Source organism: Manis pentadactyla, chromosome 7, assembly GCF_030020395.1.
Source record: "Manis pentadactyla isolate mManPen7 chromosome 7, mManPen7.hap1, whole genome shotgun sequence".
Lineage (NCBI taxonomy): Eukaryota > Metazoa > Chordata > Mammalia > Pholidota > Manidae > Manis > Manis pentadactyla.
The window spans coordinates 73,807,480-73,833,727 of NC_080025.1; the positions used below are offsets into that span (position 1 = coordinate 73,807,480).

Sequence of the window (26,248 nt, forward strand, 5' to 3'; positions counted from 1 at the left end):
AATTAGGTGATCTCTGAGTCTCCTGCCAGTAAGTCTGTGGCTCTGGCCGGCTGTAATCAGGTGGGGAGCTAACTGCTTTTCAGTCTATGGAAGCAACTGAGGGCCTCTCTCCTCTGCCCTTCTGCCCCTCAGTATATCTGCTCTTCCTTCCAGTATACCAGCCTTTCCTTCCTCCTTCTGCCAGTTCCCTGCTCTTCCTTCCAGTATACCAGCCTTTCCTTCCTCCGTCTGCCAGTTCCCTGCCTTCGTGCAACACTACCACCCATTATTCTCCAGCAATAACAGTAACAGTCATCGAATGTGTTGTATGTGCCATGCACTTAACATTAATTATCCCACTTAATTTTGACAACTACCTCATGAAATAGGTTAAATTATTTTCTCATTTTATAGATCAAGAGCCTGAGACTTAGTTTTCCCTTCACCCAAACTCGTAACTGCCATCGCCCAGAGCATACAATAGAATAATCATTAGACACCTTGTGTGACGTCCCTGGCCTTGGTGCCAAGAACGGGGGGATCCCATGAGCAGTCTTTTCATGGTTTCAGCTCACCGTTGCTGTTCATGATTCTTAAGCAAATCCCTTAAGTACTGCCCAAGGTGTAAGTGGGGCTATTAAAGCTGCTTAGGAGAGGGACTAATTTCTCTAACAGCTCCTACAACAACCTTCAGAGATCGCAGTTATGCCTCAGCTACAGCCAGAGCTTGGGTGTGACGTGTCTGTCTTTATCAAGCACTCCCACACTCATGAAAACTAGAAATCAACAGGTCAGGACCAGAGACAAACAGGCACTTTCTTCCCTTCTTAATCAATCGACTATAAACTGCTCTTCTTTATGCATATATTGTTGTAAACATTAAGGAAACTATGAGAAGCATTACATTGTAGTTGCAAAGAGTAAAAAAGGCTTGTGGCCTAAGGCAGGTTATTTATCCTCTCTAAGCCCCAATTTCCTCATTTGTAAAATTAAAAATTACCCATTTTTAGGGTTTTGTAAGGATTAAGATAATTTATATTATCTGTAAAAAAAAGGCTATTATTAACAAAAAGACAAGAAATAAAAAATATTGGTGAGGATGTGGAGAAAAGGGAATCTTCAGGCACTGTTGGTAGGAATGCAAACTAGGGCACTGCTGTGGAAAACAGTATATACATACTGCCTACATACTGTAGCTGGATCACTACAATCATTCACAATTCCACTCCTGGTTTTCATCTGAAGAAAACAAAAATAAATTGTCCTCAGTGTCCACTGACATATGAATGGATAAAGAAAATGTATAATATATATATAATGGAATATTACTCAGCCATTAAAAAAAGAACTCTTGCCATTTATGACAACTTGGATGGATCTTGAGAGCCTTATGTTAAGTGAAATAAGTCAAACAGAGAAAAACAGATACTGTACAATCTCACTTACATGTGGAAACTAAAAAATAAAAATAAAAAACAAAAACAAAAAAAACCAAGCTCATAGATAAAGAGAACAGATTGGTGGTTGCCAGAGGCAGGGGGTAGTGAGGGTGGGCAAAATGGGGGAAGGGTGTCAAAAGGTACAAATTCACAATTTTATAGTAAATAAGTTATGGGGATGTAAATGTAATGTGCAGCATAGTGACTATACTACTGTGATATATTTGAAAGTTGCTGAAAGATATCTTAAAAGTTCTTACCACAAGAAAAAAAATTGTAACTATATACTGTGACAAGTATTAACTAGTCTTATTTTGGGTATCGTTTCCCAATATATGCAAATATCAAATCATTAGTTGCACCTGAAACTGATGTCAATTATACCTCAATAAAAAAGGTGATTTATGTGTAATAGTTGAAACCATAATGACTTAGTATTCGTTAGCTACATATGTAGATATAGATAATAAAGGTTATTATGCAAAGATACACACATACACACACAAACACACACACACACACACAAGTAAACACATAGCTGATAAGTGGAGGAACACACTCTGAACGTACTGAAGCTGATTCTTTGAAACCTCATGGAAATTATTTAGACTTTGGAATATACTCAAACACCATAATACCAACACAACTACAGAGAATGCTATCTTTCATTCCCGCGGGTTTGAGAGAGTCCGGGAAAACAATATAAAGGAAAACAGTAGCTCTCTCTTGAGTACGTTCATTTTTACTGCAAATAATTCTGGCGCCACCGTGTGGCCACATGGCAAACCACTACTGAATGGCGCTCCACAGAAGCTGTTAAAGTCTGAGCTTTCCCAAGGCCTCTAATACTAAGATGAATAGTTTCCTTGGTTGGAAGAAGAACCCTACCCCATCTTAAACAGAGACAGGGCATAAAGCTTGCTCTACTGTCCACAAATCTATCTTTGTGTTTTTTATGAAATTATCCCAACTAACCATTCTCCCCGTGAGACTGCCCTTAAGGATTCTGCACCTGTTAATCAATAGGAGAGACAGGCATGTTACACAACTGACTGGAACATGATCAGTAAAGAGTTATATACAGCTGTGCAGACAGAAATGAGGGCTTTGGGAGAAGCTAACCAGAATGCAAAAGCAGAACTGAGGACAGGCTTACAGCAAGGGCTGAGTGGGAGATGTGCCTTCTTAGTGCCCCTAGTATTGCTTTTCAATTATGGCACCTGGCTATCTCTTTTTAATTAAAAAGAAGAATAGATTCTATGGTAGCAAGGAGTCCCATGGTGGAACCAAGTGCTATTCCCACTGAACATTCCTCACCTCCAGGCACACCTGGAAGGCCAGGAGGAAGACCACGTGAAAGGCCTACACATACACTACACAAGGATGCTCATGGTCAGAACACGTAAGTGGTGATTTGGTACTAAGAGTCAGCCTCCAGTGTAAACTGAGATGTGAGTTACAAGTTTACCCTGAACCTTAAAACAAGCTTTAGAATGAGGAAGGCACTCAGCCCAATGAAGGAAGAAATAAAGTTCCCAAGCCTGGTATGAATATAAAGATCAGAGCTGGAGGTGAGAATGTGGTGGGAACAACTTCTAATTGTTCACCAAAATTTGCTCTCTCTTCTTCCGTAGTAATAGACTTCAAATGCAGGCCACCAGCTGGAGACTACATTTCTTTGCCTGCCTTGCCATATGAGTAAATTATCACCAATAAAATGTGAGAGGATGTGATCACACAACTTCAGCTTTGATTCTTATTAGGAAGTAAATTGTGTTAACCTACTTACCTTTCCTTTACTAAATTCATGATTTAGACAGCATGAGCAACAAGATGGAAAAAGCTGGAGTCCCTGAATGACTTCATGGAGTAGAATGACCCCACCAACTTAGAATATTCACTTTAAGACTAGTACATGAGAGTGAAACTATCTTTTTAAACACTCTATTTTGGTCCTCTTTGTTAGAGTAGTTTAGCTGATATCCTAACTGATACTAAGGGAAAACTGCATTGATTATAGGATGGTTTCTGTTAACTGTTACTCTCTTGAATCCTCCCAGTCTGGTGTAGCCTTGGGATATTTTGGCTGATTATGTGTGGTCATTCAGGCAGTGTAGCACAATGAAAAGAAAACTGGTTTCAAACAGACTTTGGTTGACCTCTAAAAACTGTACAACTCTAATCCATTTAATTAAACATTCTAAGTTTCAGTTCACCTATAAATGGAGGATAATAATATAGTGGGGATATTGAGAGAATTAAACATAACCCTGGAAAGAGTAGACATTTCATAAATGACTTCCTCCTTTCATCTTTTCTACTGGAGCTCAGATCTAGGAATTGGCAGGCATAGTTCTTTATGCCAGAGACATTATGAAGCAGAGTCCGTTACAAAAAGTTTTAGGCCCAACTCTACTGATCAGCCTTCTTGGACTATCTATTGAATGAGCCCTTCCCATCCAACACTCTGGCTTCCCATCCCCTACCACCCAAGACATCTAAGGCCTCTAGTTCCTTTGACAATGGCAACGCTGGACTCCAATGTCTGCAGAGCAGAAAACAAGGATACAGACTAGGGAAGGTGGGTAAAAGTGTGTTCCCTATAAAACAAATAACAAATTGATACATGCCCACAGTTTGGGTCTAAATGACATCTAGACATTCAATGGCTCCATATTTATGTGCCCTAAACAAGTTTACTGAAACGCAGGGTTAAAATCACATTCCACATTTATGAGTCTGTTTCATCAATGTCTAAGTTACAAGGGATACAATAAAAATGGCAAGGTCTCCACTCTCTTCAAGTTCACAATTTAATGGGGTAAGAGAAACACATATAAAAATTTCCAATACAGGCAGACTCTGACAAGTGCGATAATAAAGTATCAAACAAGCTAGAGTATGAACTAAGCTACTGTAACAAAGAAGAACAAGATCATGTGGTTTAAACAAGAGTTTCCTTCACTGTCACACAACATCTGGTATGTATATGTGGGGAAAGGAGAAAGTGCCTAGTTTAAGTAATATTATAAAACATTATGAAATATTTACTATTATGATATGATACTATGAAATCTGTCCTCGTAATCTCAGTGCTTCTTTTTTGTAAGGTACAACCCCTGCACAACCTCCCAGTGTAAGTCTTCAATATCTGGTATTTCACTCCCTGTACTAGAACATATTTAGTGCATAAAAAGTACTAAGATACTCATTCATAATAAGAAATAAATAACTGGTGAGGCTTAATGTGGTATCATTTCCAGGGACATTAGCCTTTTGATGGATTACAATACAATATGTTTCATCATGGAATTTTGAGCACCATTAAGCAGTATTTGGGCAGAGATGGATCTGCAAGCCTTGATATAAACCACCTATTCTTAAAACCCATTCAGAACAGATGTTGACTGGTAACCATGTTGATGAATAAGTAATAAAGGCTTGGGTTGGGGGAAAATATATGAAACAATTTTTAAGCCTCCAATCCCAAAGGTAAACCTTCTCTCTATCCTCAACCTTCACGACAGACTTGGGGATGAACTAACCACATACTTTGAGCATTACTCTATGAGAGGGTCTTGAACTAGTGAAGAGAATTTATCATATGAAGCTAGAAGGGTCAGAAAATTAGGCCAGTCAAGCTCTACCATGTCTGTACTAAAATAATCATTTTGAAAAAAGTTTCTCCATAAACTTCAGGTAATGTTTACATCATCTTAAAATAAGTCTGACCATTCTTACACAGTAAGAAGTAGACTTGACAGTAATATTGATCATTATTTGAATTACTATGCTATCAGGAGTTAGCCTGATTTCCAAAGGAGAAACACTGAATGCAGTTCTTATCCAACACTTTCAGTTTACTGTCTATTGCTCAATGTCATTATCTTTAATAGTCAGCTCATTTCTATTTTGTTTATTTCACACCGTTGTATTCCATTTATTTCTTAAATGGCAGTCCCATCAAGTTCTAAGATTACATGGCTTATTGGTTAGGCAAAAATACTCATGGATTCTAGATTATTATATTTTCCCCATGACATGTTAGTGTAAAATCACTAGCTTAGTATCCAAGCCTAAAGAACATGAAGAACTGTTGTGTTAATATGCCATCTTGCTATAGTTTATTACAAAATATTCTGAATGATCCATATGTTTGTAACTCACAGTTGAATTCCCATTTTAAAATCCTCTAGCTCTTAGAAAGTCATACCAAAAGCAGCAATCTGCTTTTCAACATTTATGATAGCATAACACTGCTTTCCACAGGTCATACTGGTTTTGAAAAGTATGTATTATAGAGGCTGACTCAGAACATTTTCAGATGCTTTGGTTTTATATTTCTCTAAAATATGTTTTTTCTTCACCTCATAGCAAAACCACAGATCACTTGAATGTAAAAATTACAGAAATTTTGTCTCTAACATAAAAGTCCTGACAACTCAATAGAAGTTTTTCAATACCATGGCTTTTTTAATCCAATATTGTGTTGCCTTTATAATATCTACAAACTAATTAGTAAACAACCTCACATTGTCAACCATTTTACTTTGAAACATACCATATTCACCACACTGAAATACTGAACAAAAAAACTTTTGGAAGAAGTGCATAAATTGTTAAAGTTGTTAATCTAATTATACAACAAAAATATTTGGGTCTTGATTTTAAATTAGAAATGCTTTAATTAGAAAAGGAAAGACAGTTTTAAGTGGAGCTTGCTGTAATTAGCCACATGATATTAAAATAACTTCCTTGCCCTCTTCATATGCAAAATAGATTATGAAAAAAAAGAATGACCTTTGTTTTACCAAATCTTAAACGATGACAGCATATTGCTTTGTTTGACCAGTTAAGGCCTGTGATCATTTCAAAAATTCAACATCCTTAGACACACTTAACAGTTTGTCTTAATTCTTTGCAGTCGATGGTAGAAGCACAGAGAGAAAGGGCTTTTTGATTTTCTTCTTCATTTTTTGCTTATTTCCTAGTTTCACTAGAAATAAAACGTGTAAGATTCTACTTCTACCGCAATGGGTCAGTCCATGGTAATTAAATCTTCAAAGGGCTTTAACATTACCCTATGGTAGGTCAATGACTACAAAAAAATGCACACAAAAACATGAACAGTCCTAGTGCCCTAGCTATGAATAAAGGACAATCATGGGAAATGCAGCTGAATGTTTATTTTCATTTGGTTTTTCTAATCAGATTAGTTATGGGGATGTTGTACACCAAATCCCCAGATGTTGCAATTCAAATCTCAGAAACTCTATCCTGAGGCTGGTTCCAACTCAGAGGAGCAAATCCCCGCTCACATCCTGTCCTTCTCCACATACTCATATTTTTAAAACAACCTAAACTTTAAAGCAGTGACAGTAACTTTGCTTTGGGTTTGGAGGGCTTGATTGGTTTGGGGTATGGGAAGTTGGCTTTAACATCAGGGAAGGAAGGCAAGGCGTAAACGTAGGGTGTAAAGGTTTATTCAGCTGGGGACAGGGTTTGTGCGGTTCAGGGTACAAGATTTGGACAATTTCGGGGAGCAAATCATTCTGAGATCCAGATTCCGAGTCCCCAAACGTAAATCAAGGCCACTTCACTGTTGGCTGTGAAGTTTAAAACGAGCTTGTGAGAGCGCTTCAAAATCACCTGGGAACCTGAAAGAAATGCAGGCTCTCGGGCCGCATCCCAGAACTACTGAACTGGAAACTGAGGGGCCCAAAGCGTTGTTTGCATAGCCCTACAGGTGATACACGTTCGGGTTTGAGAACCACTGCTAAAGAAGCGCACATACGGTCCTCATTTGGGAGATGAAAGAAAGGCGAGGCGTGAGAAGACCTCGGGCGAGGACGGGGCTATTCCCAAGAGAACCGGGAACGGCCGGTTGCAGCTCCGGGAAATCCTCGGTTGGCCCCGGGCCCTGCGAGGACGGCCGGGGCAGGGCGGGAGCCGTGGGGATGCCCGGCACCGCCAGGCGGCGCCGGAGGGCCCAGCGTCCAGGAGGCGGGGTCTGCCGCGCGCGAGCTGCCGGCACTGCTCCGGGGCTGGGGCGCCGCGTGGGGCGGCACGGCCGGCAGCCGCTGCGCCGCTACCTACCTTCGGGTCGCGCCGAGGAGCGGGTGAGTCCCCTGAGCCGGCCCTGCTCGCTGGCTCCGCATCGCCGGGTGCCTCTTGAGGCCAGGCGCGGGCTCGCAAGCCCTCCCGGGACCGGGGCGGCGGCGCTGCGGGAGGAGCGCGGCTCAACGTGCCCCGTGCGCAGCCCCAGGCGCGCTGCGCTCCCGCCCGACTCTCCGCGCTCGGCGCTGCCGTGCACGGGCTTGGAGCCAGCGCTCAGAGAGAAGCCTCTCCGCTCGCCGGGGCTGCAGGGCACATGATGGCTTAGTTAGTTTGCCCTAGGTTGGGTTCTGATGGCAGCTTTTCCAACTTGGAAAAATCGCCACGAGTTTGCGTCGCGTTGGTGAATGTGGTACATAGCTCTTAAAAATCGTGCAACTTGTCTTCAGGTTTCCTAGTCACAGGAAAGTTTTCGTTTTAACTCCTTGAAACCTTCGTCCTTCTCTTTCACGCTCTGGGTTGGGGCTCAAGTTCCCTCCAAACAGCCAGATAAAGGCTTTTATATATGTCATGTGTCAAATCCACTGGAAGGGGTTTGTAGACATAAAGTTTAGGAACACTTCCAAATTCCTTTCTCTGTTCTGTTAAAAAAATGTCCTCAACATCCTGACACTTAATAAAAAGTCGTTCATTTAGCACTGAATGCTAAGCACAGGGAGGAAGCAAAGCATAAAGAAAAACAGCCCAGTGAAGACAGACATCTCTCCACATAGTTAAATGTGGTAAAACAAGTATGCGCTTGAAAGTATAGAAGGCTTGGAAATGCAACGCGACCCACAGTGCATCCCCAGGCACTGAGTTTCTTCATCTCTAAACTCTTCGACATCAACATGAGTCAGTTGGGCTGTGTCAATATTTAGCAGGAACATCAGGTCAGCCCTCCCAGCACAGCAAAACCCAACAGTCACATCCAAAATATGCCTTGCCTTTTAATGGGAATGAAAGTTAGAGAACTTTGAGCTAAATTTCTAAGCTTCTAACATCTGAACACTGTGCTGTTTCCTGTTATTTGTTTTTTGTTTTGTTTCATGAAAAGGTTTTACTGTAGAACTTAAATTATATATTTGGTTAATGTCTGATGGAAACCAACATGTTTTATTTTCTTGGCTTCTGGGTACAAGCTGACTGTGGGCCACACAGACAAGAAGCTCGCTCACTGCCCTGGGCTTTTCCTGGATTTGCACAGCAGCATAGACCATCTGTCATATAGATAAATGGTGGATACCTCTCCAGGGCCACTCTGGCCTTTCACCTGATTCTGTACAAAATGGCCCTCAATCAGCAGACACTGCCAACTTGGTAAATGCCCCAGACCAGGTCTTGAAGAGACCTCACCCTTCCAGTGCCACCATCTGTCTGTAAAGCTCTCTCTTCCTTCATGATTTATTGCATTACCACGAAGTTAGTTGTTGAAATGCCTGCCTTCTCACCTAGACTTAAAAGTTTTTGAGAGTGGAGGCAACATCTCCTTTAACTTTGCATTCCAACTGCCAGACATTGGTGTTCAAAATAGTTTATGTGTTTATGTTGAACGAGTATAGATTTCTATGTTAAACATCTTTGCCATCCTGCAACTCACAGAGTTAAAAACCTAAATATAGTGAATTATTTCTTGTGTTTGATTAAGGTGTATAAAACTTCTGTTCCTAGACACATACTTATACCCCAAATTACTCTATTTACAATGTTGGTTAAATCACAAATGATTTGGAGTACTGCTAAAGGAAATAGACTATAAACTCCTCCAAGACAGGCATGAAGTCTCATTACTCTTTTTCCTCCTCAGTGTCTATCATAGAGTTGAATTCATAAATCCTTGATGACTGGCATTTGCTTTACTCAGAACTCTTTCAGGTGCCAATGTTACACTCCTAACTCAAACTAACTTAAGTAAAAAAGGCAATGTATTGGCTTGTGTACCTGAAAACTTCAGAATCTAGTCTCAGTGACTCTAAATACTTAAAACATGCCAACCAGGACTCTTTTGTGTTTTTTCCCAATTCTGGCTCTTGCTTCTGTGTGTTGGCATTCTTCTGTTCTATTGAAGACATGGAAAAGAAAGCATGGTAGGCTTCTATCACCCCAGCTTAACAAAATGTTAAAGACATCTCTTGATCTTTCAGATATATTGAACTAATTATGCTAATTAGTTCAACTAGGGCTGTGTGCCAATCCGTGTGATCAAGGGAATAGAGAATTGTTATTAGCCAAGACTGATTCATATGCCCACTTCCATGAAAGGAGGGATATTTCCCCAAAAGGAGGAAATGTTTTAGATCATGAAGCAGTGGGAAGAGAATGTGGGCAGACCAAAACAACAGATATCCTCAGCACAAATATTGTGAAATTCTGAAGTAGATAATACATTTGACCCCTAAACAATCCTGGGGTTAGGGGTCCCAGCCCCCATACAATCAAAAACCCATGTATGACTTTTACTCCCCAAAAACTTAAGTCATAGCCTGCTGTTAACCAGAACCTTACTGATAACATAAATAGTAAATTAACACGTTTTATGTTTAATGTATTATATACTGTAGTCTTAAAATAAAGTAAGCTAGAGAAAAGAAAATGTATTTTCAAATTGTCATAAAGCTCCATAAAATCTTCCAATGTATTTGTTTTTTTTTTAATGTGTGTAAGTGGACCTGTGCAATTCAAATCCATGTTATTCGAGGATCATCTGTATATGGAAAATGTTCTCAGAGTACTTCAACAATGGCAAATGTTGGCATTATGTAAAGATGGCCCTTTTTTATCCTTTGGGAAGATCAAAACTTTAAAAGTTAGAGAAAATGTTTAAGTATTTTGAACTACTGGAAACAGCTGTCCCCTTAATAAAGTATTACAGGTGGTATAAGATTCAGAAACACTTTCAATCCAATTGTATAGCGAATCTGTTTTTCTCATTGAATTTCATCAAGTACAAATTGGCAATGTATTCCTCTGAAAATAAATTTAGAACTGATAAAAACATGGAAGAATATTATGACATATGTTCCCCTTCCCTAAAAAAATGTTACAACAAGCCTGAATGAGGATCTGGAAAGGTGATAAGAAAAAGATTCATTTATCAGGTAGGAAGTTTGACAGAACTAATTTCCAGAGTTGACCAGGAGAATGGGCACGTCAATAATTGAACAGAACTCAACAACCCCACTGGAAATACACTAGTAATTCTTGTCTTACCAACAAAAACCACTCCCATAGGAAAAGGGCACTCTAAAAATACAACATTTCAAGCTTTTATGCCACTTTCAGGGTTCACTTTACCAAGAGTGTCTGTTGTGTTCATTATCTGAAACTCAGAACACCTTTCCCCATAAAATCATTTAATTATTATTTCAGATTCTGGTGTCAACCCGGAAGTCTATTGAGCTCAGCTTCCTAAAGTGTAACCTTATATCAGCTAACTACAACCTCTATTGATAACATTGTTACTCTCGAAAACAAATGCATTCCTAATCCACTTATTTTTTAGGGCAGTTGGCTTTCTTCTAAATGAGCACCCAGAGTTAAATTCTCCTAAAATAGAAAGCAACTTCCAACTGAGTCCACATAGACACCTAGGTCATTCATTGCACCAATAGTTGGACAAAGAAAAGCAGCAGGCGCACTGGTTTGAGAGTTCTTACAGATTATAATGAGGTTAAATGTGTAAATCAATCACTGTATTTTAATTGTACCTTATCTGCCACTCTAGTCCTTTTATGAGTTAATTTATTTCCTATTGCCCTATCAAGCATTAGTGTCATAAATAGCATAGACTTGAAGAAGATAACTATTTTCATTTGCATAGGTGGCTGAAGCCATACCATTTCATAGACTTAATGGAGAGCAGACAAGACATCACAAACCAAGAAGAACTTTGGAAAATGAAACCTGGGAGAAATCTTGAAGAAGATGATTATTTGGTAACATAATAATTAATAACTAAAATCTATTCATGTAATTCAAACACTGTTCTACATCTCCTAGTGTTGTAAAAGTGATTTTCACCCTGGTCTGTTGACAGCGTGCATCACTAATTCCTGTCACTGATGTTGTGATGGGTGGAATGCAGTGTGGTATATGGGAGAAACTGTACCTTGACTGACTGTCATGGACAGCTTGAATAAGTCACTGAAAAGCCTGGATCTTGGTTTATCTGAAACATGAGAAAGTTGGACTAGATCATCTCATAGGTGGTATGGTAACTCACCAAGAGATCATCAAGTTGACTATTCACTGTTTAACCAAATAAATTCAATTTTGGAATAAGAATCACTTGTCCACTTTGCCCCACCTCAAGACTGTTTTTACTATATTGACTGAAAAACTGGTGGAAATTTTTGGTTCCAAACTCTTTTTACTTTTCTAAATGATCTCACTTGTCCACTGTGCCCCACCTCAAGACTGAATGTTTTTACTACATTCTTTGACTGAGAAACTGGTGGAAAATTTTGGTTTCAAAATCTTTTTAAATTTCTAAATGATTTCAACTTCAGTTTTAACAGAAATTGTTTACCTTGCTTATGTTAATAGTAAAAATTTGCTACAGGGACAGACTCTAAAAAATAAGTGTGCATAAAATAAAATCATTTTCATGTTTCATGTTAACTGTTTTGTTCCAGAATTCTTCACTCTGAACAAGAAAATTGATCTCATTTGATTGTACTTAGATTGTTTTAACATGCAGAGATTACAGATACTATGTCACGTTCAACTCCCATCTGAATGGAGTAATTGTAAAAAGCATTGGATATAATAGTGATTTATTACTGAAAGTAAAATATCAAATGGCAAGAGGTCATTTTTCAACACTAAAAATTATAAAGAACTGTCTGAATTAAAGTTACTCTGCATGAAATGTGGAAATGAACAAGCTAATCACTAACATCATTTCAAGCATTAAAATGCAATGGTTCTACATATAGAACTAAAATAAATGAATATATTGAGCGAGAAAGTAAATTTACTCATAAAACAATCCAGTGTGAAACACTCTGATACAAGTTTTATTTTAAGGGTTTTTTTTTTTTTAATTTGATGGCATATTAGTCACCTGGGAAAATGACAAAATAGTTGACATAAGCTTCTTTTGAACTATTGGCTTCCTAGAAATACAAGTGGGTATAGAAATATAACTTTCTCTGGAAATGGATCATGCCTGTGGGATTTAACTATTTATGTAGTCTTTGTACCTTCCAATAGGCTATTTGTCTATTAGTACTTATATAAATTAGATATTTTAGAAATATAAAATCAAAGTACAAGACTACTTGATGGAGATTATGTATTTATAGCTAATAGTAATGACTATATTAATCTTGATCCTCTGTACTTAAATTAATGAAGAATTCACCCTTCAGTTCTCTGCAGAGAGTTGTCCAGTAACCAATAAAAATATTATAAAACAAGCACACCTGCTAACAATTTATGTGTTATTTTTACTAAAGGTTCCTGGATTTTTTTCCTAAGTATTTCAATTTCAGCCTCCCAGTTCCATTACTCCACATTTTCATGTCTTCAAGATAGAAACACAATCGTCTGAGCCTCAGTGGAGATATCTGAAGCATGTATTTCTTTTGTCTGGAAGAATAGTGAATAACAAATTAATGGAGAATCCCAGCATAGCTAAGTATGCCTTTGATTAGTGCTACATAGACTATGCCATCAACAGCTAACCAGAATCCAAAAGCAAGGTTCTGAATGTCCTTTTCACTATAAGCAATAAGTAACTGGTTTAGGAAAATTCCCACATTTTGTTTAATTTAAGATGTTTATTTTCTTTCTTTGTAGAATAATGACTCAGGAGAGACCGGCGTACTGAAAAGACCTATGCCTTTGCACTTGCATCAAACAACCCATTTTGATGAATTTGATTGCCCCCCAGAGCTTCAACACAAACAGGAACTCTTTCCAAAGTGGCACTTGCCCATTAAAATCACTGCTATCATATCATCTCTGACTTTTCTTTACACTCTTCTGAGGGACATAATTCACCCTTTTGTAACTTCCCATCAACAGTATTTTTATAAAATTCCAATCCTGGTCATCAACAAAGTCTTGCCAGTGGTTTCCATCACCCTCTTGGCCCTGGCTTATTTGCCAGGTGTGATAGCAGCGTTTGTACAGCTTCATAATGGAACCAAGTACAAGAAATTTCCACATTGGTTGCATAGGTGGATGTTAACAAGAAAACAATTTGGGCTTCTTAGTTTCTTCTTTGCTGTACTACATGCAATTTATAGCTTATCCTACCCAATGAGGCGATCCTACAGATACAAGTTGCTAAACTGGGCATATCAACAGGTAGGATGATGATATTGACAATATCAGTAAGCTAAAAAGTTTAAGTCCCCTGAAAAATTAACTCTTTCTTATTTTAATATCAATACCCTACCCTTCTGTTGAAACCCTATGTTGAGAAAGTAATCTGCATTTTTTAATTTTCTATTATAACTCTGCATCAGGGCTTGGTTGCATAACTTCACAGGGAGGGATTTTTTTTTTTAGCTGAAAATAGCAAACTGCAGCTTTAACAGCATAAATAAATATTTTACACATGGACAGGACTGCATTTCAATCTCTACCACCCTCACAAGATTATTTTTTAATGCTAATTGTTCTTATTTCCTGCATTTTTACCACAAATGCAAGCACATTGCAATTTTAGCCATCAAATAAATATTACATAGAATTATAAAACAGATCATATAAATGTTGCATTCAGGCAAAGAGATGAATTGCTCCTATGTTATTTCTCCTAGAGGAATGCAAAAACGAAGACACAAATCTGTGGAGTTCCCTAGTTAGCAGGCCCTCATAGCGGACAGGGAGTGTAGAAAGAGGTCCGTATGCCAGAAACATGTGTTTGCATTCCTTCTTTCCTCTTTTCACCCTCTGGTAGGTCCAACAAAATAAAGCAGATGCCTGGATTGAGCATGATGTTTGGAGAATGGAAATTTATGTGTCTCTGGGAATTGTGGCACTTGGAATACTGGCTCTGTTAGCCGTGACATCTATTCCTTCTGTGAGCGACTCTTTGACCTGGAGAGAATTTCGCTATATTCAGGTAAATTTAAAAAAAGAACCTCTAGTCCCTCAAGAGACAGATCTTCTTTTTGTGGATTTAACATCATCAAGCATGTTGACTTTACCCCATAAAAAATGATAAATGTTTCTCCAATAGCAAAGAGCCTACACGTGTTTCAGTGTGCTCTCCTATCATTTTTCCCCGATCTCCAAGTAGAAGAAAGACACAAATAAAAGGCATTAATCAAAGAAAACATTACTTCTGTTGTGAAACTTGTTAGACAATTTTCTGTCCACCTAATAATTACAAATGTGATATCTTAGAAATATTCAATATCCATGGCTTATTAGTTCCTCAAAAGTAAAAATATTATGTGACCTCATTTTATTCATCCTTTTAAGTTACACTTAGTACTACCCATAAAAAGCATCCCTCCTTGAAATAGGGAATTTGTTCTACCAAAGGTATTCTAGAATCTAATTTTAAAGGCTTCTTTTTCCAAGTTACATTTTATGTAGCTTACTCACTTGAAGTTTCTCAATATTCTTGGAATTCAAAAACATCTCAGATTTACTGAGGCTAATCTCTTAATGGTAGATTACACCCAATAAAAATAAATGTGCCAAAATTCACAAGAGGATCCAGGTCTGACAAGATACAAGGACTAAATTTAATTCAGTTAGAAGCACAGCCAAGATTTTTTAAATTATATAGCTTTAAAAACTGGGTGGATATCTTTGGAAACTCCCACAAAGTCAAACATTCCCCACTATCCCTGCTACATGTCTATACGTATAATCTAACAGACACTCTAGCAAGACCTCTGATTAGGCTGGGAACTGTCTCTCCATCTGAATTATTCCAGTGCAGCTGAGAAATGTGGCCACATTTTCCAAGCGTAGTATTTGCTTATTTTGTAAGTTCAGCTTCATAGCCGCTGGAGTTCTCTGTTCCTCATTCAATAGCTTTCTTCTTATAGTGATATGTCTGTCACACACCACTGAGCACCACTTTTCAAATTGAATTAGAAATTCAAGCACTGCATCTTGACCACCCAGCCATTCCACTATGTGCACAACATCTGGCTCAATGTATAAAATACATATTTGGTAAAATTAATGTTCCACCAATCACATGTATTTTTCAATTAATATCCCAGAAACTTTTCATTTACATTCCAAGAACTATTGCTTTGGAGATTTATATCTGAAATACAAACTTAGCTATTTGATTGTATTTGCTGGGGCTTAAGAGTACTTACTGCTCAATAGTGATGAGTTAGATTCATTCTGGCAGGATAATGACCATTTCCAATAAAGTGAATAGAAGTCAAAAGTTCTCCAGACCAGTTATTGTCAGAATGCCATAAATTACATAGGTGAACTACTATTCTTAAGCAACTTTATCAAGATGGTGCCAAGTGTCCCAGTGCAAGCTGAAGTTTTTCTTCACATCTCTATAACCCTTTGCTTTATTCAAAAATTGAAATAGTTGTCGGTATTTTTCCATTTTATCAGGATGTTTAAATTTTTTTTAGCATAGGCCATGCTCACTCCAGAGTCAATCACTTCAGTTGCGTTCATAATTGATAAAGATAACAGATGTCAAATTGATTTTTGCACAAATCTTCAGTCAACCCACCAATATTTGCACCTAAAATGCAGAAATCACTGTGTCAATTCTGCAGGGATCCTGTGATGAGTAAGACACAGTGTCTGATTTTAGATGTCTCTTGAGCGGGAGAATTAAAGCAAATTAAGGCACAAGAGACAAAACACTATAAAATAAATTTCATAAGAGAGATGAACAGAAAGATGTGGATGAAGGGAAGACAGTGTTTTTGATTAGCTGAAACAGAGGAGAATGATAGTGAATTTTCTCAACATAGATAGCTGGGAGACAGACATTACCCAAAAGTAAGCGGACATGTAAAACGAATGGACAGGTATGAGTAAACATTGTTGAGAAATGTAATAGGAAAGTGATCACATATAAATGAAAGAATTCCCTAACAATAGAACACATTCAGATGAGGTAAAATGAAATAAGCTCTTATTGAATGAATCTCACCAAGATAATTTTTTTTTTCTTTTGCAGAGCAATCTAGGAATTGTTTCTCTTCTACTGGGCACAATACACGCATTGATTTTTGCCTGGAATAAATGGGTAGATATAAAACAATTTATATGGTATACACCTCCAACATTTATGATAGCTGTTTTCCTTCCAATTATTGTCCTGATATGTAAGACTGTACTGTTTCTGCCATGCTTGCGGAAAAAGATACTGAAAATTAGACACGGTTGGGAGGATGTCACCAAAATTAAAACTGAGCTGTCTTTCCAATTGTAGAATTACTGTTCACATACATTATTGTTCAATATTAATGTATTTTACCATAAATATTTCACATTTGTATTTGTTTAATAAATGACCATTTGGGCATCTTAATGTATCTTTGTGAGTGATGGGCTTGAAATATGTGTAGTTTCTTGCAGAATTGATTCAAAGCAAGAAATAATCTTTAGTATAATAAAAAATCACATCTGATTTGTCAGTCTGTGTGGCATTATAAATAATAAAAGGCCTTGAAGTACCAGTTCCTGCTATTCATTAAAGGGTACCACAAGCCATGAAAAAATATATTATCTAAATCTACCATACAGTATAGCAAGTATTTACGTTTGTTGTTAAAGAAAATTCATTTTCCTGTAACTGGATGTTATTCAAGGAACACCTATCTCAAAAAACACACACATTGCATTTACTTGTATCTATACAAGTGAAACAGCAGAATAATATCAGATACACATCAGGCAAAAAAAAGCTCAGACCATCCAGGAGAAAAAGTAAATTCAACTATGTCCATGTAAGTTATGTACAACTTGTAACAAGTTAACAACAATGTAAGTTGATACATTGGCAAAAGCAAATTTTGAACCAGTTCCTCAAAGAGCAAACTATACATCTGCTATCAGGACTCACTAACCTGACTATGTTTCACAGGTTTTTCATAACTAGCAAAACTAACTGCAAGCCATATCTTTTATGCAGGTAAGCCATTTATTATGATCAAAGACAATACAGCTAATGTTAATAAAACAATTAGTACATTCATTGAGTGGAGTTCAGTTATGTTATGTTTTGTTTTTATTACAAAGGATGATTATTCATTATTACATAGGGACTAAAGAGCTTTCTGGAGTAAATTTAAATTCTCTGCACTATTGGCATTCAGACATACAAAAATATATCTGCAGATAGCAGAAAGAAGTTGAGAGTAGCACAACTGGAAACACAGCAGGCAACTGTGCCCTTGAGAAATGATTCACCATAAGAAAAGAAGCTGGGGCTCTAGAACTGCAAACCAGATTCAGCAAGGGACATAACTATGGGACCACTTCCCTAAGCATGGGGCATGTCACACTGTGAAGTCAGCACTTGTGTACTTTTGTGCTTAACCACATTACATGAAGGCAGTGTCAGCATGTCCCACAACAGTGAGAACGTGAGTTCCGACCTCCCTGACACCGAGCCATCACCGAGGCTCTCACTTGGGAACAGGGTTCCAGCTTGAAGTGGCACTTCAGTGAAGCTGTCAGGGATAATAGCTGAGTTCGGGCTTGGTTATTGGAGGCCTCTCTCTATTAGCCGTGGTCATAAACAATAGAATTAACACAGAATATGCTTTTGGTGGAATTCCCAGTGATAGGAAAAAAAGGCCTTGGAAGTAAAGCACAAATGCATCTAGACTGAATTTATACTCATAGTCTGTGCAAAGCAGACCATTCACTCTTATATCTTTTCTGAATTTTTTAGAAGAAGAAAATAAAGGTCTTAAGAAGAACAAATATTATATTCTGGTATTTCCAATATAACAAATATTATATTGTATTTCCTTTTCTCACTCAATGAACAGTATTTACAGAATGTCTCCCCTATATCGGGCTCAGGACTAAACAGAGAATATATCAAGATAGAAATGATCTAGTCCCTACTCACAGTCTCATAGGCAAGACAAATGTTAGAGCAATGGATTCTAGATACACTGGTGTCCCTAAGGAGGAGGTGACCAGTTCTATTTAAAAGGACAGAGTCAGAAAGGTATAAGGTTGATCCCAAAAGAACTATCTACATTGAGTATTATAGTATAAGTTGGAGTCCCTCAGATAGAATAGGGAGATAGGTAGCATAGTAAGCAGCATGGAGGTGTAAAATGATGGTATACGATGTGTTGGAAGGATTAAAGTCCTGGAATAAAGTATGTGAAGGAAATACCAGATTGGTAAGGACATAGAACAGATAGGTCAACAAGGTCATTACAGGACATGAAACAAAGTTGAGACTCTGTCCTTCAAGGAGTGGGGAGGCCACCGAAAAACAATACACAGGAGCTTAACATGATCAGATTTGCACTTCAGAAACACCTACCTGTCGCTCTCCAGGAGGTGGCTTTGATGGTAGGGGACAAAGGGTGGAGGCAATTTGGAAGGCTGGAAGAACATCTAAGGAAACAAGTGCAGTATCCCAGGACAGAGACAGTGAGTTCCTAAATAAAGGTTGTTACAGAGGGGATGGCTAACAGAGGACTAATGAAATATGGGAGGAAGACAGAATTTCCCAGAATTCATGAACAATAGAATATAAAGAGTGAGGGAGAGGAAATCATTTAGGATGGGTCATCTAGAATTCTGTTAGCATGGATGATGTAAAGGAAAATGCCATTATCTAGGATGGGGAGTTCTACAAGAGAGGCAGATTTTTTTAACCAAAACAAAAACTGTGTGTTCTGTACATTGTCTGCTGTTTACAATAACCTCAGTTGCTAAGGCCAGTGTGAATTTTTAGTTTCAGCATACCCAAATGTAACTGAAAGGCATACCATTTGGGGCAATAGGAAGAGAAAATAAGATATTTCCTCGTTCCTTTGATACAGTGATTTTTTAAAATAAAATTTCTGATACAATGAAGTAGTCCTGGAGGTCAGTTACACAGGGTCCCCCCAGAGCACAAAAGACAGCCAGCACCCAGAGAAGCTGCTGGCCAGGAGTCTGATGCCTGCCTTCCCCAGACAGAGCTTCCTTTACTGCTCAAGATGTAGTTTGCCTGGGGGTTGTTTTCTTCAATAATTTGTTCTATAAGAATCTTATAATCTGGTTTTTAAAAACTGTTAAAATGTTATCTTTTTATTATTTTAAGAATGAGTTCATTTAATGTTCTAAGGCAACGAAGAATTTATGATTCTGATCTGATTTTCAGTCCACAGACCGTATGTTTGAGGAAGCCTGTAAGAAATGATGGCTTCTTAATCATGGGATCTGTAAAATTCAACATAAAATAACAAAAATATCTAATTTTCATTGGTAACATTAACTCGAGAATTTTCTTCCAAGAACATGAACATGATGTCATATCTCCTTTTTCTAAATCCAATCTTCAAAGTAAAAATATTAGAAACTTTCCAGTTTCGATTTAATGTTTAGTTTTACTCAGTTAATTAGAAATCCTCTTTCTTTGTGTCAGTTTTTCTAAGTGTTCTCAAGAGACCCTTTGGAGAGGTAATAAATTATTTGATCTATTTGTTGAATATAACCCTATGCCTGAATAAATTAATAAATCACTGACTTGTGACCATTACACATGACCTGAGAGTAAAGACCAGTACCTTTTTCTTCTCAGCTGATTCTGCTTCTTCAGCTGGTCAGGGGAGCCTCACATTTATTGCTAGTGAGTATGGGACTTCCCAAGAATCATTAATGGATGCCCATTTGTCTGTGCCAAGAACGAGCTGCTAGTTCATGCAGCTGTAAAATTATTGAACTTGAAGAGACTGATCAGGTCACTTGGGCGTGCTAATCCCACGCGGGGAGGCCAGCCCCCTCGGAAATGAGGCTCCCTCCGCAGCGTGTTTGGATTGCTGGACAGTATTGAAGAAAGAAAAGGAGAGAAAGAAACACAGGTACCAAAGTTGTCATGGAAGGACATGACATATATAACCCACAGCTAATCCTCCTAGAACCAATACCCGTTCTGCACCTCGGCTGGATCAGCAAGGGACTAACTGGACAAGATCTAGTCTCCATAGGTCCTGACGACCATGCGGGAATGATAGACATGTGCCTTGGCACATGACCTAGGAAATGATTTTGGACCTAGCTTCGTCTTGTAATTTGAATCTGTACAATCATAAAAGATCAATTATTAATGGATTTGCACAGTGGGATTATATACTGCAAGAGCTGGAAGAGTAGGTTTTATTTTCACTTTCTTAAACAGAAATTTTTTTAAGTGAAATCCCTAACAAAAGCCCATCACATAATAGGGATCAGAGTTGCAATGGGCTAGTGGGACCAGGAGGCATGCCTTTTTGTCATTCTTCTGTCCTGCTCACAAACCCCTGTGACACCATGGGCTCCATGGGGTACCATTTGAAAACTACTCATTCATACAGATGAGGAAACTGTTCGTTTCTCAGGGACTGCTTATTTGCAAGGCACAGAAACGGGCTCAAAATCGCTCAAGCAAAGGAGGAGACGCTGATAACATAAAGGGGACTCAGATATAACTCACAGGTAAAGTGAATGACTCATCTTGCCAGGCCCTAGAGCAGGGATCCCATAAAACAGAATCTAAGGGCACCTCCTTGTTCGGTCTCTGCAGATAGATGTAAGGAGGCTGTGAAGTTCAAAATGGGGTCTTTCCTATTTTCTCAAATTTGGCAACTAAGCCCCCAGCTGAGAAGCAAAAGTTGACACTCATTCTCCTTTCAGAGAATAAGCAGCTGTGGGGGAAGAGAGGGTTTGCTGAGAGGGGCTTTTCAGCAGAACCAGCAGTACAGCCACTCACCAGCTCACCACCAATTATATGAAGGAGGACAGAGGGAAGAGCAAAGGTCTCCTTTGGTCCGGACAGTGTGGCACTTCTACAGAGAAGCGATGCCCACGCCTAACCTCACTTCACCTGCGCACCAATTACACTCTTCACCTACTCCACAGCCACACTAGGAAGATGCACTTGGCTGGGGGGGGAGGGGGGGAAACATACAACTACCACACTGACAGCCTCACTTTAAATTTATGATCACAAATGTTATGCAAACTCTCAATATGCCTAATCTTTATATATTTCCATAGTAAATGGGTTTGTTTTCCCTTTTCTTAAAATCACCATATCACATCTTCCCTGTGCTCAAACCAATAACCTCTCCTCCTACACTCAACTGGTAAATTTTCCTTAAGAAATAGTTGTAATCAGAAGAGAAGTGTCTCATTTTTCTCACCAACAAATCTGTTCCTCAATGTGCATGGTTCCAGTACCCTTATCCTCTGCTTAGTATATCGTCCCTGTCCCTAAGGCCACCTCTCCTGTTTTAGCACTGAATCTCATTCCCTTTTCTACTCAGTTTATACACCTCTTTGCCATGTCATCCATTTAGCTGTCTCTGCTGTTATTTCCATTAGTACACAAGTATTAAAAAATAAACAAAACGCTTTGAGCCAAGGCCCCCATCTAGACCTTGACCCATTTCTCTGCAAACCTTTAAAACAAAGTTCCTCAAAAGATTTGCCTGCTTTGATATTAATTTATCTTATTCAGCTTTCTTTTGATTCATATTTGCACAGCATCTATTTTCCCTTCCTATTACTTACAACCTTTCTGTTTTCCATATTTTTAGTGCTCTTTTGAATGCAACTCAGAGGTGGTGTTTTTTAATTCAGTCTGGTAATCTTTGCTTTTAAGGATGGCATCTAGGCTGTGTGTGTGTGTGTGTGTGTGTGTGTGTGTAGTAATTATTAACATATCTGGACTTCATTCAGCCATCTTACTGTTTGCTTCCTATTTCCTCACCAGCTCTATGTTCTTAATTTTTTTTTAATTGCCTCTTTCAGGTTGAGATTACTCATTATTCCAGTTTTCTCCTTTGAGTTAAGCATTTTTTTTACTATTTTCATAAGTTGCTGTAGAAAGTATATCATAATTGACTTAGCAAAGTGTAACATTAACTGGCACTTTTACCTTTTTGTACATTGTAAGGAATTTAGACTCTGTTAACTATATTTAACCCTTTCTTGACATTGTTGTGTATTTTAATTCTACATATAGAGAGACTCAACAGGAATTATAACTATTGTATTATACAGTCATTTAGACTTATATACACTTGCCCTTTTGATTGCCTCTTATTCCCTCCTGCATTCCCTAACTTCCATCTGGTTTTTTTCTCACTAGCTGAAAAGAAAATAAAACTTTAGTGTCCTTGCATTGCATAATGCATGCCTGTTAGGAAACAAAAAATTTTCTTCACAAGTTTTTGGTCTGAAATGTCTTTATTTCATCTTTTCTTCAACTGTTGCTTCATGAGCATCTCATGGCTACTTTAGGATTTTTTTCTTTTTGTCTTAGTTTTCAGTTCTTTTGCTATAATTGTGCTAATTTTCATTTTCCTTTTATCTATCTTAGATGAAGTTTGCAGTACCTCTTGAATCTGCAATTTGAAATTCAACAACAGATCTGGAAAATTCTCAGCCATTGTACTTTCAAATATACTTAAGTCTCATTTTCTTTCTTCTCTGCTTGCAGGGCTCCAATTAATCATGCTAACTGTTCTTACTATATTTTGTACTTTATAACCCTATCTTTATATTTTCCACTCCTTTTTTTCTCTCTGGTTCATTCTGATAGTCACTTTTACCTATCTCCTAGTTCACTAAATTTTTTCTTCAACTGTGTCTAATCAGTTATTAAATACATCCATGAGTTTTTAATTTCAGTTATCAGGTAAAGGCAGTTTTAGAATTTCAATTTGGTTTGTTTTCATAGCTCCCAATTTTCCATCAAATGTCCTAATCTATGCTTACCTCTGAGTAGAGTAAGAATCTTAAAGATGAGTCCATTCCCTGATGCTCCTGTGAGTCTGTTGTTAGGGGGTTTTATTCCCCTTGGTTTTTATTCATACCATTTTATAGCCTAATATGAGACATTTTATTTGGGTGCTGGACACTGTATGTTAAAACACTATAAAAATAATTTGAGGCCTTAAATGATGTCATCTTGCTCCAGAAAGAATTTGTGTTTTCCTCTGGCAGGTGGTTTGGAATCACCAGCAATGTGATATTTCCTTAATTCAATCTTAATGATTGAGTTTTTTTTAAGATAGGCTTCAATCTCTACCAGACTTGAGCTACTTCTGGTTCACACTTATTCCTGAGTTAGTTCTTTAAGTTTCCGACTTAAAGATTGGTGGAGAGTGACTACTCACCTCTCCCCCTTGGCATACTTGGATTTACATATTTTGTACTATTAGTCTCTTGAGGCTGTTAAAAATACTGTTCAGTTTCTCAACCTCTCAGATACCTCCTCTCCTACTGGAAAAGTAAACCTCAGTGCTGGGTTTATCTCTCTGGGTTTCTTTCTTCTTTCAAAACTTATTATTCTTCACCATTTTGTTAATTACCTAATCTCTTAGGCAAAGAAGTTTTATAATTAGTCTTGTTTTTCTAGTTGTTCTCAGTATTGGTACATATAACTTAGCATTACCAGAAGCAGAAATCCCTAGAGAGATTTGGCCATGTTCACTGTCTCTATGCTGTCTTCTCCTATTTTCTGTCTTCAATTCTGAACAACTTGATTCTTTGCTGTTCCACTGCATCCTCTCTTGTCAAGATCACCAAATGATCAAGTGTCATTGCTCATGTCACTTGCTTACCCAGTAACATTTGAGAGTTTGATGACTCTCTTTCTTGATATAGTTTGTTTATTTGGATTCTGGGAAACCTTCATGCTTTCTCAGCTTCTTTTGCTGGCTCTTCCTTTTTCCCATCATTTCAGTGTTACAAGATTAACTCCTCAGCCCCCTTACCTTCCCTATATATACCCACAATGCAGGTGATCTCCTTCAGACTTATGGCCTTAAATATAAAACATCAAATTATATTGATGAGTCCCATATTTATATTTTATCTCTAGTGTTTCACCTGCTTTTCAGCTTATTACACCTAATGGCCTTCTTGACACTTGATTTGAATGTCTTAAAAGCATCTCAAACATAAAATTCTAAAGGTAAATTTTTAATTTCCTTCCTATTGTTCAATTGCTCAAGACAGGCACTCAGGAGTTATCTCTGATACTATTCTTTACCTCACACTGCATATCTAATTTACCAGCAAATTATACTGACTTCACCAATAGAATATAGTCTGTATGCAACTGTATTTCACCACTAAAATCATCTTAAGCCAAGCCACTATAGTCCTACTGAAATTCTTGAAAACTGGTCTCTCTGCTCCCACTCTCTCCTCATCCCACCACCAACAGTCCCACAAAGTATTTTCCACCCAGCAACCAATATGATGCTTCAAAAATGTATTACTATCATGTTACTGCTCTGCACAAAACCTCCAAGGTTTTCCCATAAAACTTAAATAAAATGTAAACTCTCAATTATGGGCTACAAATCCCTTAAACATCTGCACCCTTCCCACTTTTCTGAACTCAATGCTTACTGCTCTTTAACTCGTTCAAACCACTCCTTTTACACTGGTCTCTGCTTTCCTCAAACACAAGCTTATCCCTAACTTAGGGCCTTCAAACATGTTATTTCCTCTGCCTGGAATGCTCTGCCTTTCCTACAATTAGCACTTTTCTGTCATTACATCTATGAAGAGATGTCATCTCTTCAGAGTGGTTTTCTCTATCCTGTCTAAAATAGTTCTCTTTCTGTACCACTCTCTCCTTGTTTCTTTGATGTAGTTCTTATTACTATCTTATTACTGTCTGATATTATATCTTTTATAGGTATACTTGTGTTTGGTTCTCTGGTTCTCCCACTCATGAGAACAAAGATTCTGTTATTTATGACAATATTCTCATGACCTAGAACAGAGCCTGGCACATAGTAGAAGCTCAATAATTACTTATTGAATGAATGAACAAATGAATAGGGAACACAATTGTATTATCAATTAACAATTGAGACAGTGCTGTTTAGGAAACAAAAAATTATTTTGATGAGTGGGTCTCAAAGTATAGTCCTGTAAGTCCAGGGAGAGGAAATCCCAGGGCAAAAATACCTCTAAAACTAAAATCAGTCAAAGGGAGAAATAAAGTTTAAAACACATTTATTGCTTAAAAACTGCAGGCCGTTTCTCTCTCCTGCTCTAGCATAAGGCAACCAGCCCTCCCCTTAACCTCTCAGGTTCAGATAAGCCCTTGGTTGCCCAGGTTATTGCCCACTGATATGGAGATGAACTCTATCCACCTCTGAGGAATGCCTATTGATATACAGATGCATTAAAGCCATACTTCTCTCCACCCCTGATGATACACTAAAGCCTGGAGAGGTAGTCTGGAAATATTACAATTTTACCCACAAGTCCACAGACCAGTAGTATCAAAATCACCTGAGAGTTTGTTAAAAATGCAAATTCTGGGACCCCTCAACCCCAGATCTATTGAGTCAGAAACTAGAAGTGAGGAGGGAAATTTGTGTTTTGTGAGCCCTTCCAGAAACTCTGATGTGTAATTGGAGAACAACTTGTTTCAGGGAGAAACTCTGATACATGATTTGAGAACTACTGGTTTCAGGGATAGGCCAAACCTGGCCCACTTCCTGTTTCTATAAGTAAAATTTATTGAAATACAACCACTTCCCTTCATTTAACTATTGCCTAGTCTGCCTTTGCACTAAAATGGCAGTGTT

General features: G+C 38.0%; 1 protein-coding gene across 2 annotated transcripts; it reads left to right on the forward strand.

Moving 5' to 3' along the window:
• Positions 1–7,213: 7,213 nt before the first annotated feature.
• STEAP1 (STEAP family member 1) lies at positions 7,214–17,100 on the forward strand. Of its 2 annotated transcripts, XM_036911792.2 has the most exons (5): positions 7,424–7,537; positions 11,332–11,446; positions 13,314–13,826; positions 14,425–14,589; positions 16,648–17,005. In XM_036911792.2, the coding sequence occupies exons 2-5, from the start codon at positions 11,363–11,365 to the stop codon at positions 16,900–16,902; spliced, it is 1,017 nt and encodes a 338-aa protein (XP_036767687.2). In that variant the 5' UTR covers positions 7,424–7,537; positions 11,332–11,362; the 3' UTR covers positions 16,903–17,005. The 2 variants fall into 2 exon arrangements, with proteins under 2 accessions (XP_036767686.2, XP_036767687.2); XM_036911791.2 differs by lacking the exon at positions 11,332–11,446 and having other exon boundaries at positions 7,214–7,537; positions 16,648–17,100.
• The last annotated feature ends 9,148 nt before the right edge of the window (positions 17,101–26,248 follow it).

Excerpts from the sequence above, each read along its gene's own strand:
- STEAP1 (XM_036911791.2), top strand. The coding sequence starts at position 7,229 with ATGAAAGAAAGGCGAGGCGTGAGAAGACCTCGGGCGAGGACGGGGCTA. Across the intron at positions 13,827-14,424 it reads TAAACTGGGCATATCAACAG|GTCCAACAAAATAAAGCAGA; the intron begins GTAGGATGATGA and ends ACCCTCTGGTAG. Across the intron at positions 14,590-16,647 it reads GAGAATTTCGCTATATTCAG|AGCAATCTAGGAATTGTTTC; the intron begins GTAAATTTAAAA and ends TTTCTTTTGCAG.